We start from the raw sequence: 15,927 nt of genomic DNA, 5'->3' as shown, positions 1-15,927 counted from the left end.
GGTACATTAGTGTTAGTGTTGGCGCAGATCGCTGCTCTTCTGTGCTGCATTATGTAAACAACATAACTCAAACATTGCCAAACTCTACTGGGAGCTCCGATCTGAGGGTTTTTCTGAAGTGAGCAACCATTAGCATTAGCAACCTTTGTGTTTGTTAATGAGATTGACACAGAAACTTGACCACTGAGTTTCCTTCTGGCTGTTTTTGTTCTCCTTGTACAGGAAGTTTTGGGGGAGCTGAGATCTTTGCAGAGATTTACACTTGTGCAGTTTGTATGTTTGTATGTTCCCCTTGTGCATGCATAGATTTTCTCAAGTTTCCTCTCACAGTCCAAAAACCCGCTTCAGGGGTTTATTGCTGAAACAAAATTTGTCTTTTAGGTATAGATGTGAGTTTTTGAGGATTTTTGTCTATCTGTGGCATTGCCATATACCAGTAAATTGTCCTGGGTGTACCCCATCTTTGCCTGAGTGTGGGTTCCAGCATCCTTCTGATCCTGCCTTGGTACATTTAGATAATGAATGTAATGGATGAAAAAAAAAAACACCCAGATTTTCAATTGTTTTTGTTAAATACTTATAGATTAAATCACCAAAAATATATATGCTATCCAAAAAATTGAAAACATCTTCTACATCTGTTATCATACTCAGTGCTATAATAATGCATTTATATATATATGTGCCATATTGGATAACTAGTGCTGCCATATGGGATAAAGCAAAACCCATGCAAGAGAGGCCCAAGTCCAGGAATTTTGCACTTAATGAATTTTACATGTCAAGCATAGTCAATACATTACAACGGACTTGGGACTTTTTTTCACATAATCAGATAGCATTTCCCTTGAAGACAATAGACCATATAACATTTCTATTTTGAAAAAAATGTGGACTTGGGCCTCTTTTGAACTAACTGATTCAATTATACATAACAAAAAAGTGTGAAACAACAAAAAATGTGTCATATTTGTTGGTTCTTTGTCAGATAAATGCATCTAGACATTAAAGAAAAACACAATTAGAAACAACAGACCACAACAAGAATCAAGTTTCTCATGCACAAGGGAGAAGAAGCAAGTGTGAGAGAAAACATCCACCAGACTTCTCTTCTCAACGGATCTGCCTCTCCCCGTGCTCCTTTTATTAAGAATTAAAGTAGGAGGTTACAATTTCAAGACAAAGAAAAAAATTCATTAGGGGGTGTATAATGACCCATATGGTGGATTCTAAGTTCAAACAGTATTGCTTATCAACTCAGGACAGTGTGTCATAAAACCCCCTCTTCCTAGCTGGGATGAGAAACAGATGAATGAACACACAACGGTTTTCTAAAAAGGTCAATCTGAGTTAACATTTAAAGAAATACATTTAAACAATGATAATAATAAAGCAATTTCCCTCAAATTCTTCAAAGTAGCCACCTTTTGCGTTGATTACTGCTTTGCACACTCTTGGCATTCTCTTGATGAGCTTCAAGAGGTAGTCACCTGAAATGGTCTTCCAACAGTCTTGAAGGAGTTCCCAGAGATGCTTAGCACTTGTTGGCCCTTTTACCTTTACTATGCGATCCAGCTCACCCCAAACCATCTTGATTGGGTTCAGGTCCGGTGACTGTGGAGGCCAGGTCATCTGGCGCAGCACCCCATCACTCTCCTTCTTGGTCAAACTGTCACGGTGAAGGGGGCTCGAGAGCAGGTAGGACCCAGACGCAGAGGCGGAAGGCAAACGGTTCCAAGGCTAGAGGGTTTATTAAACAAACAAAAGGCGCTGCAGAGCAGGAATCAAAACAAAACAAAGCTTACTGTGGCGTGGGAGGAACATGGAACATGGCATGAAGGGACAACGAGGCATGAAGACGTTAATGAACCAGCACAAGAGGAAGGCAGAGACAAGACTTATATACAGACAGGGCAGACAAAACACAGGTGAACACGATCAGGGCAGATGGGGACCAAGGAAGTACAACTCAAGACAAGACAAGACAAGACAAGACAGGAACCCTTTCAAAATAAAACAGGAAACCAAACAAGACAGAACAAGAACTAAAGCAAAAACCAAGACAAAACAAACTCAAACCATGACACAAACAGCCCTTACACAGCCTGGAGGTGTGTTTGGGGTCATTGTATTGTTGAATAATAAATGATGGTCCAACTGAGCACAAACCGGATGGAATAGCATGCTGTGCAAGGTGCTGTGGTGGTAGCCATGCTGGTTCAGTATCCCTTCAATTTTGAAGAAATCCCCAACAGTGTCACTAGCAAAGCATCCCCACACCATCACACCTCCTCCTCCATGCTTCACGGTGGGAACCAGGCATGTAGAGTTAATCTGTTCAACTTTTCTGCATCGCACAAAGACACGGTGGTTGGAACCAAAAATCTCCAATTTGGACTCATCAGACTAAAGCACAGATTTCCACTGGTCTAATGTCCATTCCTTGTGTTATTTAGCCCAAACAAGTCTCTTCTGCTTGTTGCCTTTCTTTAGCAGTGGTTCCTAGCAGATATTCTACCATGAAGGCCTGATTCACACAGTCTCCTTTTAACAGTTGTTGTAGAGATGTATCTGCTGCTAGAACTCTGTGTGCCATTGACCTGCTCTCTAATCTGAGCTGCTGCATTTCTGAGGCTTGTGACTTGGATGAACTTATCCTCTGCAGCAGAGGGGACTCTTGGTCTTCCTTTTCTGGGGCGGTCCGCATGTGAGCGAGTTTCTATGTAGCGCTTAATGGTTTTTGTGACTGCACTTGGGAACGCTTTCAAAGTTTTCCCAATTTTTCGGACTGACTGACCTTCATTTCTTAAAGTGATGATGGCCACTCGTTTTTCTGTACTTAGCTGCTTTTTTTCTTGCCATGATACAAATTCTAACAGTCTATTCAGCAGGACTATCAGTTGTGTATCCACCTGACTTCTGCACAACACAACTGATGGTCCCACTCCCAACCCCATTTATAAGGCAAGAAATCACATTTATTAAACCTGACAGGGCACACCTGTGAAGTGAAAAACATTTCAGGTGACTACCTCTTGAAGCTCATCAAGAGAACGCCAAGAGTGTGCAAAGCAGTAATCAGAGCAAAAGGTGGCTACTATGAAGAACCTACAATATGACATATTTTCAGTTGTTTCACACTTTTTTGTTATGTATATAATTCCACATGTGTTAATTCATAATTTTGTTGCCTTCAGTGTTAATCTACAATTTTCAGTCATGAAAATAAATAAATAAAAACTCTGAATGAGAAGGGGTGTCCAAACATTTGGTCTGTACTGTATACATCTATGATATATCTGGTATGTACAGTATATCTAAGTTTTGTAGAAAAGATTTAAATGGAAAAGAGAACATTAGTGAGAGACAAATCTGTTATAATATGATGAAGGAAGAAAAGAAAATACTATCATACTACCGCGAAGGGGGGTCTAAGGGCAGGGATGCCAGTATAGCTAAGTCAGTTTGTTAGTTCATTTTAGTATTTTCCTATTGAACTCTTTGTATTCGTGATCCTTTTGAGTTCATGTTTTACTTCAAAGCCCATCGAGACGACTGTTGTTGTGATTTTGGGCTATACAAATAAAATTGAATTGAATTGAATATCATACAAAATACTAGTACATGAAACCAAAATAGGTAAAACGAGTTATGAAACAGATGTGTCAAGAAAAATCTGGTGGAGAAATGTGTGTAATGCTTCTACATTAGGATTCTGTTACATGAGATAATATAATGTATGTTTATGGATGAAGTTTCTGAGCCAATGGAATTGATGACAAAGGTTAGACAGATATCTCAGAGGGTTACAAGTCACACAGTCTTTAAACCTAGAAAATAAAAAATGATATTGAGATGCCTCGCCAAATGTTAAATTTGGTTAGTTTTTTATTCCAAAGACAAACAGTCCAATCCACATCAAGAAGACCTGCTAAAGCCGTCTTCAAATGCTTGACAGTTACAAACTGACAAACCTTCGATATCATAAAGCTAACCTTATTAGACCTAACCTTAATTAAGCTAACCTTAACGTATTTGCTGTTTTATGTTCTTTATAGGATGTGTATTAGAGTAATAGAAACACATTTGTCCATTTCCATAATAACAGGACTAAAATTAAGAAATAACAAATACTTTTATATAGAGAAGATTTACAAATTATAATAAACATGTGACTCCAAATATTATTTTACTAAAAAACCTTTATGCTGATTTTAAACGGTAATTTTTCTTGTTTTCTTTTTTAGATGTTTTGTGGCTTAGCGAGGTACGGCGCAGAGACGGTAAGATTTCGGAGATCGAATGGTTCCCATCCGGCCCTCCAAGGGGGGCTTTTCTCCTCCGGCTGTGGAAAACGAAAACCTCTGCAGGAAGGAGGTGAAAAACAGGAATAACTCCATCCTGGCCAGCTGCTCCCCGAGACACACGCGTTTACCTGGAATGACACAAGGAAATTTTAAATGTGACACAACAAAGAGAAATAAAAATCTCTGTTTTCCCTTTCACGTAATTTCCTTTTATTTCATAAATACAGTTTTGTTAGTGCATTTTAAGGTTGTGTGTTGTCTTTGAATCTTAGAGACATTACTGTAACAATAAAGTACTATAAATGTTCAAAGGGATGTACTTATAGCGCTGTACTCCCATCTTAGAAGACCCAAAGTGCTTTACAGTCACAGTCCCATTCACACACACATTCACACACTGATGGTGAACACTGGCGCCAACCTATAACCATCTCAAAATGACTGAAAAACCAAGGTTATATCAAAATAAACAATAATTGAAGAAAGAAAAACTATAGAAAAGCAAAAAGACAAGAAAGAGAATCTGACATGGAACAACACAAACAATACTGTTGCCTGAAATACTCAGAAGACTAATCATCTAAACAAATAAATCTAATACAATTGAATCAATGTACAAGTTTTTTTGTTGTTTTTTTTTGGGGGGGGGGGGTCCCAGGTATAAGATCCCTGTCATAATTTGTCATACTCTATCAAATATTTGTTTTTCCAATTTTTGCATAGAATAAAATAAACAAAAAAACTGTTTACAGATAGATTTTTTAGCAACTACGTAGTCGCAAAATAGTTTAAAATGTTCTTATTTTTTTAAGAACAAGTTCTAGAAATAATTGAATTACAAAACATTCATTGGACATTTATTTCTAAGGTTTTTTTGTTTTTTATTAGCTGGCTTTTAACTGTTTAAAGCAGAAAAATGACCACTTGATTGTTGACACCAATAAAGCAGATTGAGTTTCAACATGATGATCCTGTGATTGCAGTTAATGCCAACAACCTGACTGACCTGCACCAAAAGGAAAAAAGGCCTCTCTTTTCTTAAAGGTACCATCCTGGTTCAGAAAATGCTGTGGGTTGAAGGAGTGTGGCGTCTCCCACACAGACTCATCATGGAGGACGGTGTGAAGAGCTGGCATTATCATGGTGCCCTAAGGAGAAAAAGAAAAAGAAAACAACAACATTCAGCCCTTGAATGTAAAGCTTTCATCAAAAAGAAAGGTATGAAATAAAAGGTATAAAAAATAATCTTCCTGTAGATGTTAAAAGTCCATTATCAGCAAATTACTATTTACCGGTACTCAGTCATTATTTGACCAGGTCAAAGTTGTACGGTTGTGTAATGGTACTTTAGTGTACTATAGACTTGTGCCTCTGCAATACAATCCACAAAATATTATAGTCTCTACCTTCATGTAGGCCTGAACAATAAATAGCAAATTTATTGTTATCGCAATATCAAGTTGTGCAATACGCATATCGCAAAAGTTGGCGAAATTAAAGGGTAACCTTAAGTGTGCTAAAACAATCTTATGGCAGCTTGAAACATTTAATGAATCAAATAAATCTCTTTATGCATTTGATCAATCGGATGGATGCCTTAACATTGTTGACCAATCGGATGGAGCTCTTTTATGTTAGCTATTGGACTCCTATGTAGATGAGAGTTGACTGGCCCTACCTTCAGGTGTGTAATCGAGAGAATTAAAGAAAAGAAAATTCAAAGCAACATCTAAAAATATGTTATCTTTTTTAATCAAATCTTCAGTCATGCTTATTTTCACATTTCACCAGAATTCAATTAAAGTGTTTAAAAAAGGCTGATAAGCAAATTAAAAGTCCACATTTTTGTCAAGTTAAGGCAGGGGTCGGCAACCTGGACCTCTCAAAGAGCCATTTGGATCAGTTTCCCACTGAGATGAAAGTACAGGGAGCTGTAACACTAGGTGTGTTAGAAAAAATGATTTTGCCGATATATCGCAATAGTCCATTTGGCAATACTTGTGTTGATTCAAAATGTCAGGATATTCATTTATTTTAATTATTCTTATTCTTTATGAGCGTGATGTTTCCTTTGATTTTTTTGTCCATTTTCCACAACCTTGAATAGCTATTTTTATTAGGAAGTAGCTGTTAGTTTGTCTGGAATCATAAGCGGTGAGTCGAAGCCCCGCCCCCGCCTCTCTACCTGTTTGTTGTTTTCCCCCGTGTGCAACCCCCCTCCCGCGTGTTCTACACAGACAGATCAACATAAAGTCATCGTAGCAGCAAGGTGACAGGATGGTAAGGGCGTCCTAACGCAAATTTCATTAATTTTACGCGGAAATGGGTGGTTTTAGTCTAGTTTTTTGGGGCGCTCATGTGTCCCCTACGAGATCGCCACTGACTGTCTTTCCAGAAAAACTTTCCATTCCATAATAGACTTTGGTCGGCGTTCACAGCTGCAGACACGTCCCCTACTCACGTTCATGCTGCTCTGTTCCCCCTGCCTGCTCGTACTATCTGAAGGTGTTAAAGGCACCACGACAATCTTAGAACAGGAGAGTTACAAAAACACAGAGAGCCGCAGCTCAGGTATGAAAGAGCCACATGCGGCTCTGGAGCCGCCGGTTGCCGACCCCTAGGTTAATGTAACAATTGGCTTAAAGGTCAAAAAAGTCCTAAAAGAAAGAAGCCATAGTGACCAAACAGCCCTGATGTCTACTGAGCACCTATCTAATACATTCCAACCTTAGGAATTGTGTAATTATCCAACATGGTGTCTCTGCTTGCCATGCGGGCAACCCCAATGGGGACAATGTCCCCCATTCTCTGTATCTCGTGGATAACTGCATCAGTGTAGGGCATGTTTTCTTTATCAGCCATGGACGGCTGTCTGGATGAACCAATCACAGCATCGATCTCAGCGTGGACTTCCTCTGTGCACAAGTAGGTCAAAATGGAACAAAACATGAGACTGTATTCTGCCCAACGCCTGGGCTCCTGAGAACCTGACGTTAGGAAGACAGCTAACAGATATCTTTTAGAAGATTTTGAAATCAATCAGACACACACCTTGTATGTCGGGGTAATGGATCATGAATAGCAATCCCCAGTACAATGTAGTGGTTGTTGTTTCACTTCCTGCACCGAACAGGTCCAATGTGCATGCACACAGATTTTTGATATCAAAACCAAAGTCTTCGCCTTGATTCTGTGAAGAACGTGTGAAAGTGATGTGAAGCTTTAACATAAAATGTACTTATTTGAGCACTCACCTTTTCCATCTCAATAAGAAAGGAGTCGATGTAGTCTTTTGGACAAGCGGGGTCAAGGTTTTCTTTGTGTTCTTCAATCTTGATTTTTACAAAGTCCATTATTTTATCTACCAAAGTAAACAGTTTCTGAAGAGGTCCAGGAAACCTCTTCATCAGCCAAGGAAATACATTGTATGCCTACACAGAAAAATGATTAAAACAGGAAAATTCAATTCAATTCAATTCAATTTTATTTGTTTAGCCCAAATTCACAACAACATTTGTCTCATTGGGCTTCGTACCGATAATTGTAATTAGCTACTCTATTTTTAGCTTGAAAACTTTCAGTTGGCAAATTGGATTTTACCAGAATTTTTTCTTCATTGAATATTTTACTGGCAAAAGCACAGAAACATCAAAAAAAACCTGAGGAAAGGCTCAGAGGCAAGTCCACTAAGCAACAGAAGATAATCTTCTATCTATAAAATATGTTTTGAGCTAAAGGTAGCCATGTTGACCAGATGGCTCCTTTTTTTTGCTCTGAATTCATTATGCAGCATGAACACTCACCTACTTGACAAAGACGACGCATACTGAAACCGACTTTCTGCTAAAACAAAAATGACTTGCGCCTTAAATATTAGGACTCACAGAAACTACAGTTTGAATCTGTATGTGCAAAGATTCCACACAAAGGAAATGAAAAGCCAAATCCTGTTCAAAGTTTTTGAAAACCAGATTTCTTCAAACAGACAAGGGTTTCTAATCTTTATCTTTAGTTTTTTGAAGTCTCTGTTACCTGGCAACAGCTCTCCGCTGTATCTAATAGTAGTAAATGAGGATTTTAGGCATTTTAGGCAAGTGAAAGATGCAGCACATTGCTTGATGGGAATGAGATAATGATCATTTTATGCATCTTTGAAGCTAAAAAATACATTCCTGATACCATAACTTACAAGTGAACACACAACCAATTTTAAATGCAAACATCTATGACAAAAGCACTTTTTTTAAAGCTGAATTAGGTAAATTAAGCAGATATAAGTGAAACATTTATGCCAAAAACAAGGGTCAAGTAAAAAAGACATGTTCACATTTAATATTTTGTATTTGTTAAATTTTATAATATGCAGTAGTGCAAATTTGGTTGAGAAGGAGTCTTACCAGTGCTGAAAAACTTCCTTGCAGTTTCACAACCTCGGTGAGGTCCTGAAGAATTTGCTGGTACTCCTTATCAGAGTACTCAAATCGTTCCCCAAACACCAAACAGCAGATGATGTTGGAAACAGCACTGTTCAACAGTGGCTGGGCATCAAAAGGCTTACCTGTTAAATAAACAAATGAATAAAATTCCAATTATACACAAATTACAAACCATTTGCTTTAAATAAACATATTATAAATACCAAATAAGATACATAAGGGGTCCCCGATCTAATGGCCACAGCCCGTTTTAGACCATGGGTCATTTGGTAACGTGCCACACAGAAAAAAAAGACATTTACATTATTCTTGGTTAATTTATTTTCTAAATTTGAAGGATGTTTTATTTTGAAAAACGACAGGAATTTTTTTCCACCACTTCCATTCAGAACAGGATCACGTGTCTTCTGATACCTTCTTAGAGAGGCTGTTCTAGCCGATGTTGTGCCTGGAATGTTTATTGTTGAAGAGAAAAAAAGTTAAGTCAGTGTTCGGCCTGCACAATATACCGCAAATTTATCGTTATCGCAATATCAAGCAGAGCAATATCCATATCGCAAAAGTCAGCAAAAATCCCAATAAATGGTTACCTTAGAAGTGCTAAAACAATCCTATGGCAGCTTGAAGCATTTAACGAATCAAATAAATCTATTTATGCATTTGACCAATCAGATGAGCCCTTTCATGTTAGCTGTTTTCCTCCTACGTCAACGAGGGTCATTTGGAGTATAATTTTTAACCTGTTGCAATGAAATGGTAATGATGTTTTTGGTTGTTTTGCTATTTGTTTATATACCGCAAATTATATCGTTATCGCAATATTGATCACTAACATCGCATATCGCAAGTTTTTCTCATATCGTGCAGCCCTAGTCAGTGTAATGAAATGTTACAAATGCTTAAAATGCAGATTTATTGAAAACAGGTGGATCCCTCGTACCAACCACGCTCTGCAGCCACCGACTCTCTAACATTACATGGGTGTTTTTTGTTTTGTATTTTTCAATGATAGCTGTTTCATTTAATTTTGGTATACTCATCTGTCACACCTTAATAATAGAACTTGGCTGAAGTTAGTATCTGGTTTTCTAGATTCTACCTTAAAACTTAAGGCAAAGTCAAGGGAAAATCTACTAAAAGTAGGAGAAGATTTTATGACCGAGTACAGCTGTCTAGCATTGACCCGGTGACAGCTGTTCACCTTTGATCTGCAGAAGATGTGCCCTAAACCACAGAGGTCAACAACCAAGCAATGTCTCATAGGAGCAGTTGTTGCTTTAAAGATGGTCTTTAGATTAGCTTCCTGACCTGTGTGGGCTGCTATGTGTATTTTTTTCCCCCACACCAGACCTAACACATTTGTATGCAGGGAAACGCATTGTTCTTAATAAAAACGAGGAGACAGACCTTTGTAAACTCAGAGCAAACTGGAGAATTGCCTGCATTTCCTGTCTACTCTCTCAGAAAGGACTCATGAGAAAGGACTCGTGAGTATGAGTCCTTTCTTCCTGCATGAATATAGTTGAGAAGTGTTGGCTTAGATTTAGATCCAACACTAACTGTACAAGGGTAAGGGTGATAAGTATGAATGTGGTAGTTTTAGGGGTATTAGTCTGTTGAGTGCTGTAGGCAAAGTGTATGGGAGAGTGCTGATTAATAAGGTAGTGGAGGGGACTGAGTGTATGATTGGTGAAGAGCAGTGTGGTTTCAGGAGAGGTAGAGGGTGTGTGGATCAGGTGTTTGTAGTGAGACAGGTGTGTGAAAATTTTTTGGCTAAGGGGAGGGAGGTGTTTTGGGCATTCATGGATTTAGAGAAGGCGTATGATAGGATTGATAGAGAGGCGTTGTGGGTTGTGTTGAGTATGTATGGTATTGATGGTAGATTGTTGGAAGGTGTGAAGAGTTTCTATAGAAACAGTAGAGCGTGTGTGAGAGTGGGAAATAGCATGAGTGAGTGGTTTCCTGTGAGGGTTGGTCTGCGTCAGGGATGCGTGATGTCTCCGTGGTTATTTAACGTGTATATGGATGGTGTGGTAAAAGAGGTGAATGACAGGGTGTTAGGTACGGATGTGAGCATGGTGAATACTGACGGCAGTGAATGGAGTGTGAATCAATTGCTGTTTGCAGATGATACTGCACTAGTGGCTGACTCAGTAGAGAGCTTGGTTCGTCTGGTTGAGGAGTTTGGAAGGGTGTGCGACAGAAGGAAGTTGAGAGTGAATGTGGAAAAGAGTAAAGTGATGAGGTGTACGAGGTTAAAGGGTGAACGTAGATTGAATGTGGCATTAAATGGGGAGTTGTTGGAAGAGGTAGAGTGTTTTCAGTATTTGGGGTCGTGTGTCTGTGTTGATGGTGGAATAGGGGGAGAGGTAGAGTTTAGAATGAACGAAGTACGAAAGATATGTGGGGGAATGAAGAGAGTGTTTGAATGTAGGTCACTGGGAAAGGATGCAAAAAGGAGATTGTATGAGGGTGTGGTGGTGCCTGCAGCGTTATATGGGGCTGAAACATGGAGTCTGAAAGTGGCGGAAAAGAAGAAGCTGAATGTAGTTGAGATGAGATGTTTGAGGAGTATGTGTGGTGTGACGCGTATGGATCGTGTGAGAGATGAAGTTATCTGAGAGAGAACTGGTGTGATGCGAGAGTTGGCCTATAGAGCAGAGGAAAAGGCACTGAGATGGTTTGCACATGTTGAAAGAATGGAAAGGGAGCGTTTGGTGAAAAGGGTATATGAATCTGATGTGAGTGGAGTGAGAATGAGAGGAAGACCACGAATGGGATGGACGGAGGGTGTAAGGAGAGCGCTGAATGCAAAAGCGATGACTGTGGTGCAGGGGAGAGAGGCTGCTCAGGACAGGGATGGGTGGCGAGAGTTTGTGTATGAATGAATGGATGGGTGTGGTAGAGGTCTGGTCTTGGGATGAAGCGGCAAGGGGAAACCAGCCTTGGCTGAGGCCCTGCTGTGGAGGTGCCCACACTGGAGTGTGCAGCTGACCCTGGTGCCGTGTGGTGTGGCTTAGACCAGGCCTTAGACCAGTCACACAAACACAGACAAACACTGAAGGAGGAGGGTTTGGGGAAGAGAAGAAGGGAGTTAAAATTCTGGGCCCTGTCTAGGCTACCCCACCTTGGTGGGACATAGCCTTGGTATATAGATAGATAGAGACTAAGTGTTTATGACTATAGCCCTGGTCAGGACAGGGTCTGCTTGAATGTATTCAGACGGAAAATTTGTTCCAGATTATCAAGGAAAACGAACTCTGATTCACTTAAAGTGAACCAAATGTGTCAAGTCTGAAAACACCCTAATAAAATAGTGATGTACCGGTAAACGTAAAAGAAAAATTGATGGACTAAAACGGGTATTGGAAAATAAAATGCATTTAAATTGTACCAGTGCATTACTACTATTTAAATGTGGAGAAGTGTATTTACCAAACAAATGAAACACAATTAAAGACAAGAGGCTTTATCTCGTTACAATACTTTAGATTTTCTCAAAGCAGAAACAACTTTTATAAACCAGCTGCTTTGTTTGGTTGAATTTTCATCCTACAGCCCCAGTTCCTACAGTTTACGTGTAGGACCTGGGGCTGTGACGGTGTGGGATTTTTGCTCACTGCAGTGATGAAGCAGCAAGAGTCGCGATGTTGCGGTTAAACCCCCCACCCCGCCACCCCCATCTTCATGTTGCGTGACAGGAAAACCAACATGTTAACCATGTCAGGTTTCAGCGAAGTGCAGATGCCTCTGCGCTCTGCCCTCGCCCCGGGGGCTCCTTGCCTCTCCCTTTCGCGCCCCCCCACGTCCGGACCCTGCACGCTGCCTGGGGCCGCCCACGCAGCACAGGGCCCCACGGCAAGGGGGAATCAAGTGGGAGCGACGCCCGCGCCCTTCCCAACATGTAGAACCTAAACAAAACCTAATTGACACAGTGCCCTGGGTGTCAAAAATGTGTCCATTAACCGGACAAAAACACGCAATTATTAGCTAAGATGAATGTGTTTATGGTTTAAATCACACACCATATGCAGTCTTGTAGCTTTCAGCAAAAGAAAAAAAAATGTATATAATGTTTTGTATTACTATGTTTTTCTTAGTATTTGTTTTTAACTCGAAATACTCATACTTGTACCTTGGTGTTCTGCAAAGGCTTGGGTGATATAGTGACATTCCTCCTGAATATATTTCTCCATTGTTTTCTTCCCCAGACCAAAGTTTCTCAGCGTATGAAGAGCAAATCTCCTCTGATGTTTCCACTGGATTCCATTTGTCATCACAATACCTTAGGAGGGGAAAGGCACAATATTACCCATGAGTGCTGCACTGAAATCTACGGAGCCCGTGTCCTGACATTAAGATATAAAAATATATCTTGTTCCCACAGATTAATATCTTGTTCCCACAGATTATTATCTCGTTCGCACGAAATACTATTCCGTTCCCACAAGATACTATTGGCCTCCCTCAAAAGACTATTCCGTTCCCCTTGAAATGATTAACTCGTGCGAACGCAATAATTATGTCGTTCGAACGCAATAAATAATCTGTTCGAACGCAATAATTATTCACGTCATAAGTCATTCACGCGGATATGCTCTCTGTACGCCGGCAAAAGCCGCTTTCAGCGGTAACTTCCGTGTCTCTGTGACCCATATTCGTTCAAAAAAGGAACATGAAAAACAAAAATGATCACTTTATTACTGTCTCAATGAATATAAGAAAAATATCAAAAGATTTATGATAGCTAGGCTGCTTTGTCATACGATAGCTCCTGCTAGGCTACTACTAGCTCCGCTGCAGAGCTCTTTGATGTATGCCGGCATTTGGGCAACTGGCTGGTCGGTTGACAGACAGCTGATATTGTAGTTTAGGGTCAAATAGGAATAATAATATTCAGGACTTGTCTTTTATTAACTTTAGCAGTCAGTCGCTTTACATTCTCGAAGGCTATTATTAGGCTACATGCTAACTAAGTGGCCGATCATTTATCCTGTTATTAATTTACGTCATAGATTTACAGCAGATACCTTCACATTTCTGTCTGTCTGTGTCTCATTACATTGCATTGAAGACACGGAGGATGTTTAGAGAACAGATTTATTTATTTTAAAAAGCACCGAACCATCCATCGTATAATTCACGTTCATTCACATCTGGTACGCCCTCCGTCATCTTGCTGCAAAAGCCGCTTCCTACCGCTACTTCCGTGTCTCTGTGAGCATTCAATAGGGGTAAAAATAAAAGCAAGAATGGTCGATCTGTTATTGTCTCGATGAAAATCTGAAAAATATCATATTAAGCTGGCTGCTTCGCCTAATGCACTTACCTTTAGCTCGTAGCATAACAACAATAGCAGTACGTCACGTTTCCCAGCATGCTTTGCAACCAATCGTTGGCCAATCACCGTGTCCCTGTGATCAAGGTTTAACAACAAGACCAATGATTGGCCGCAAAGCATTCTGGGAAACACGGAAGTTACCGCCGAAAGCGGCTTTTGCCGGCGTACAGAGAGCATATTCGCGTGAATGACTTATGACGTGAATAATTATTGCGTTCGAACGGATTGATTATTGCGTTCGAACGACATAATTATTGCGTTCGCACGAGTTAATCATTTCGAGGGAACGGAATAGTATTTTGAGGGAACGCAATAGTATCTTGTGGGAACGGAATAGTATTTCGTGCGAACGAGATAATAATCTGTGGGAACAAGATATTAATCTGTGGGAACAAGATATATTTTTATATCTTAATGTCAGGACACAGGCTCAGTAGAAACCCAACAATAGTCATATAATGTTTATTGCATACCTTTATTTTCTATTAAATCAGAAAACAGCGGGATTTGGGGCCGATCTACAAAGTCGTCTCCTTTTTGGATCAGGGCCTCTTTCAGTAGCTTAGTTCCATTCAGGACCACAGTTTTTCCACCAAAAATATTAAGGCTAAAAACATTTCCATATTTTGCTGCAAACTAAAGACAGACAACTGATGAGTATCACAATTGTGCTTATATAGAGGTTTTATGCAAGATCTGTAAACAATCTACTAGGATTTCTGAATGCATGGAGTCTTGGGGCAAAAGGTTCTTACAGAACACCTGAACGACCCAAAGCCAATGTAGGATTGGAGATTTGTATGAAAGCTAAGGCAACCATGATGTCAGGTCAGAGTCCAATGTTTGTTTAGTTGGCCTTGCTTATCTTTGAGGCTTAATTATTACTCTTTTATATCTTCCGGACTCCTTATCTTTCTTGCAAGACAATAAATTAAAGTAGAAGTATAAATTAAATATGTGTAAAAACAAACAAACAAGTAAACAAGAAGAAATTCAGCCTGCTCATGTTTTCTACATAAAAACAAAAGGAACATTATTATTATTAGTACGTAATAGTAAAATAAATTTATAACCAATTTAATTCATTTTTGCAACTATTTCCTAATGTCATAGTTTCATTTGATTGACAAATTGCCTCAGACGGAGAAATGTGGTTGGATTGTAGGAATCGATTCATTGATTAAGCTGATTAATCGCTACATTACTGACATGGACTTAAGAAGAAGATACACAAAAAAACAAAGGCTCAAGTAGTGCTAATATTCATGAAGTGTACAAATAATGTTCAAAAATATTCAAATAGAACCACAGAAAAATGTTCTAATTGACAGGAAATTAAAAGTAATAATAATCATTCAGGAATGTGGAGTGAGACTCAAGTGATTATATTTTTGCTGTCCTTTGTTGATTGCTTTCTTTTTCTTTTTTTTTTTTGCAGACCAGTTTAGTTAGTGTAATAAAAAACGTTATTATTTACAGGTATTTATTGCCTATATTTTGTCTCATATATCTATTGTCCAAAAAAAAAAAAGATTCAATAATTTAAAATACTGACTATTTCTCCTTGGTGAGAACAACCACGTGACCGTGTTTTCCTTCTTACCTCTTTAAACTGCAGGTGAAGTATGGTCGGCCTGATGCGGTGCAGATCTCCTATGAAAGGCAGAGAACGCGGGCCAGGAGGAAAGTTCTTGGGCTTCCTGTTCGTCAAAACATCGCTCAACAGCAGGAAGACGAACAGAAAAAGCAAAGCACTTGTCCAGTCGAGCCATTCCAAGCCTAAAACGGAATAAATCGCTTCCATAGTTGGTCGGGACCGAGTGTGCGACTTTAGCTGCGTTCT

The 15,927-nt window shown here is 39.5% G+C and overlaps 1 protein-coding gene across 1 annotated transcript; it reads right to left on the bottom strand.

Annotated features, from left to right (window-relative positions):
• Positions 1-1,047: 1,047 nt before the first annotated feature.
• On the bottom strand, positions 1,048-15,888 carry LOC101157767 (cytochrome P450 2J2). Its single transcript, XM_004068192.4, has 9 exons — positions 15,688-15,888; positions 14,558-14,720; positions 12,879-13,028; positions 8,705-8,865; positions 7,562-7,738; positions 7,359-7,497; positions 7,035-7,222; positions 5,314-5,455; positions 1,048-4,435 (listed from the first exon to the last, which is right to left on the bottom strand). The coding sequence occupies exons 1-9, from the start codon at positions 15,886-15,888 to the stop codon at positions 4,260-4,262; spliced, it is 1,497 nt and encodes a 498-aa protein (XP_004068240.1). The 3' UTR covers positions 1,048-4,259.
• Positions 15,889-15,927: the final 39 nt, after the last annotated feature.

Source organism: Oryzias latipes, chromosome 4 (assembly GCF_053564925.1).
Source record: "Oryzias latipes strain Hd-rR chromosome 4, Olatipes_Hd-rR_3.1".
In the NCBI taxonomy this organism is placed as follows: Eukaryota; Metazoa; Chordata; class Actinopteri; order Beloniformes; family Adrianichthyidae; genus Oryzias; species Oryzias latipes.
This window is presented reverse-complemented; position numbering and strand designations above follow the sequence as displayed.

Excerpts from the sequence above, each read along its gene's own strand:
- LOC101157767 (XM_004068192.4), bottom strand. The coding sequence starts at position 15,888 with ATGGAAGCGATTTATTCCGTTTTAGGCTTGGAATGGCTCGACTGGACA. Across the intron at positions 8,866-12,878 it reads AGCCTTTGCAGAACACCAAG|GTAAGCCTTTTGATGCCCAG; the intron begins GTACAAGTATGA and ends TTTATTTAACAG. Across the intron at positions 5,456-7,034 it reads ATAATTACACAATTCCTAAG|GGCACCATGATAATGCCAGC; the intron begins GTTGGAATGTAT and ends TTTTCTCCTTAG.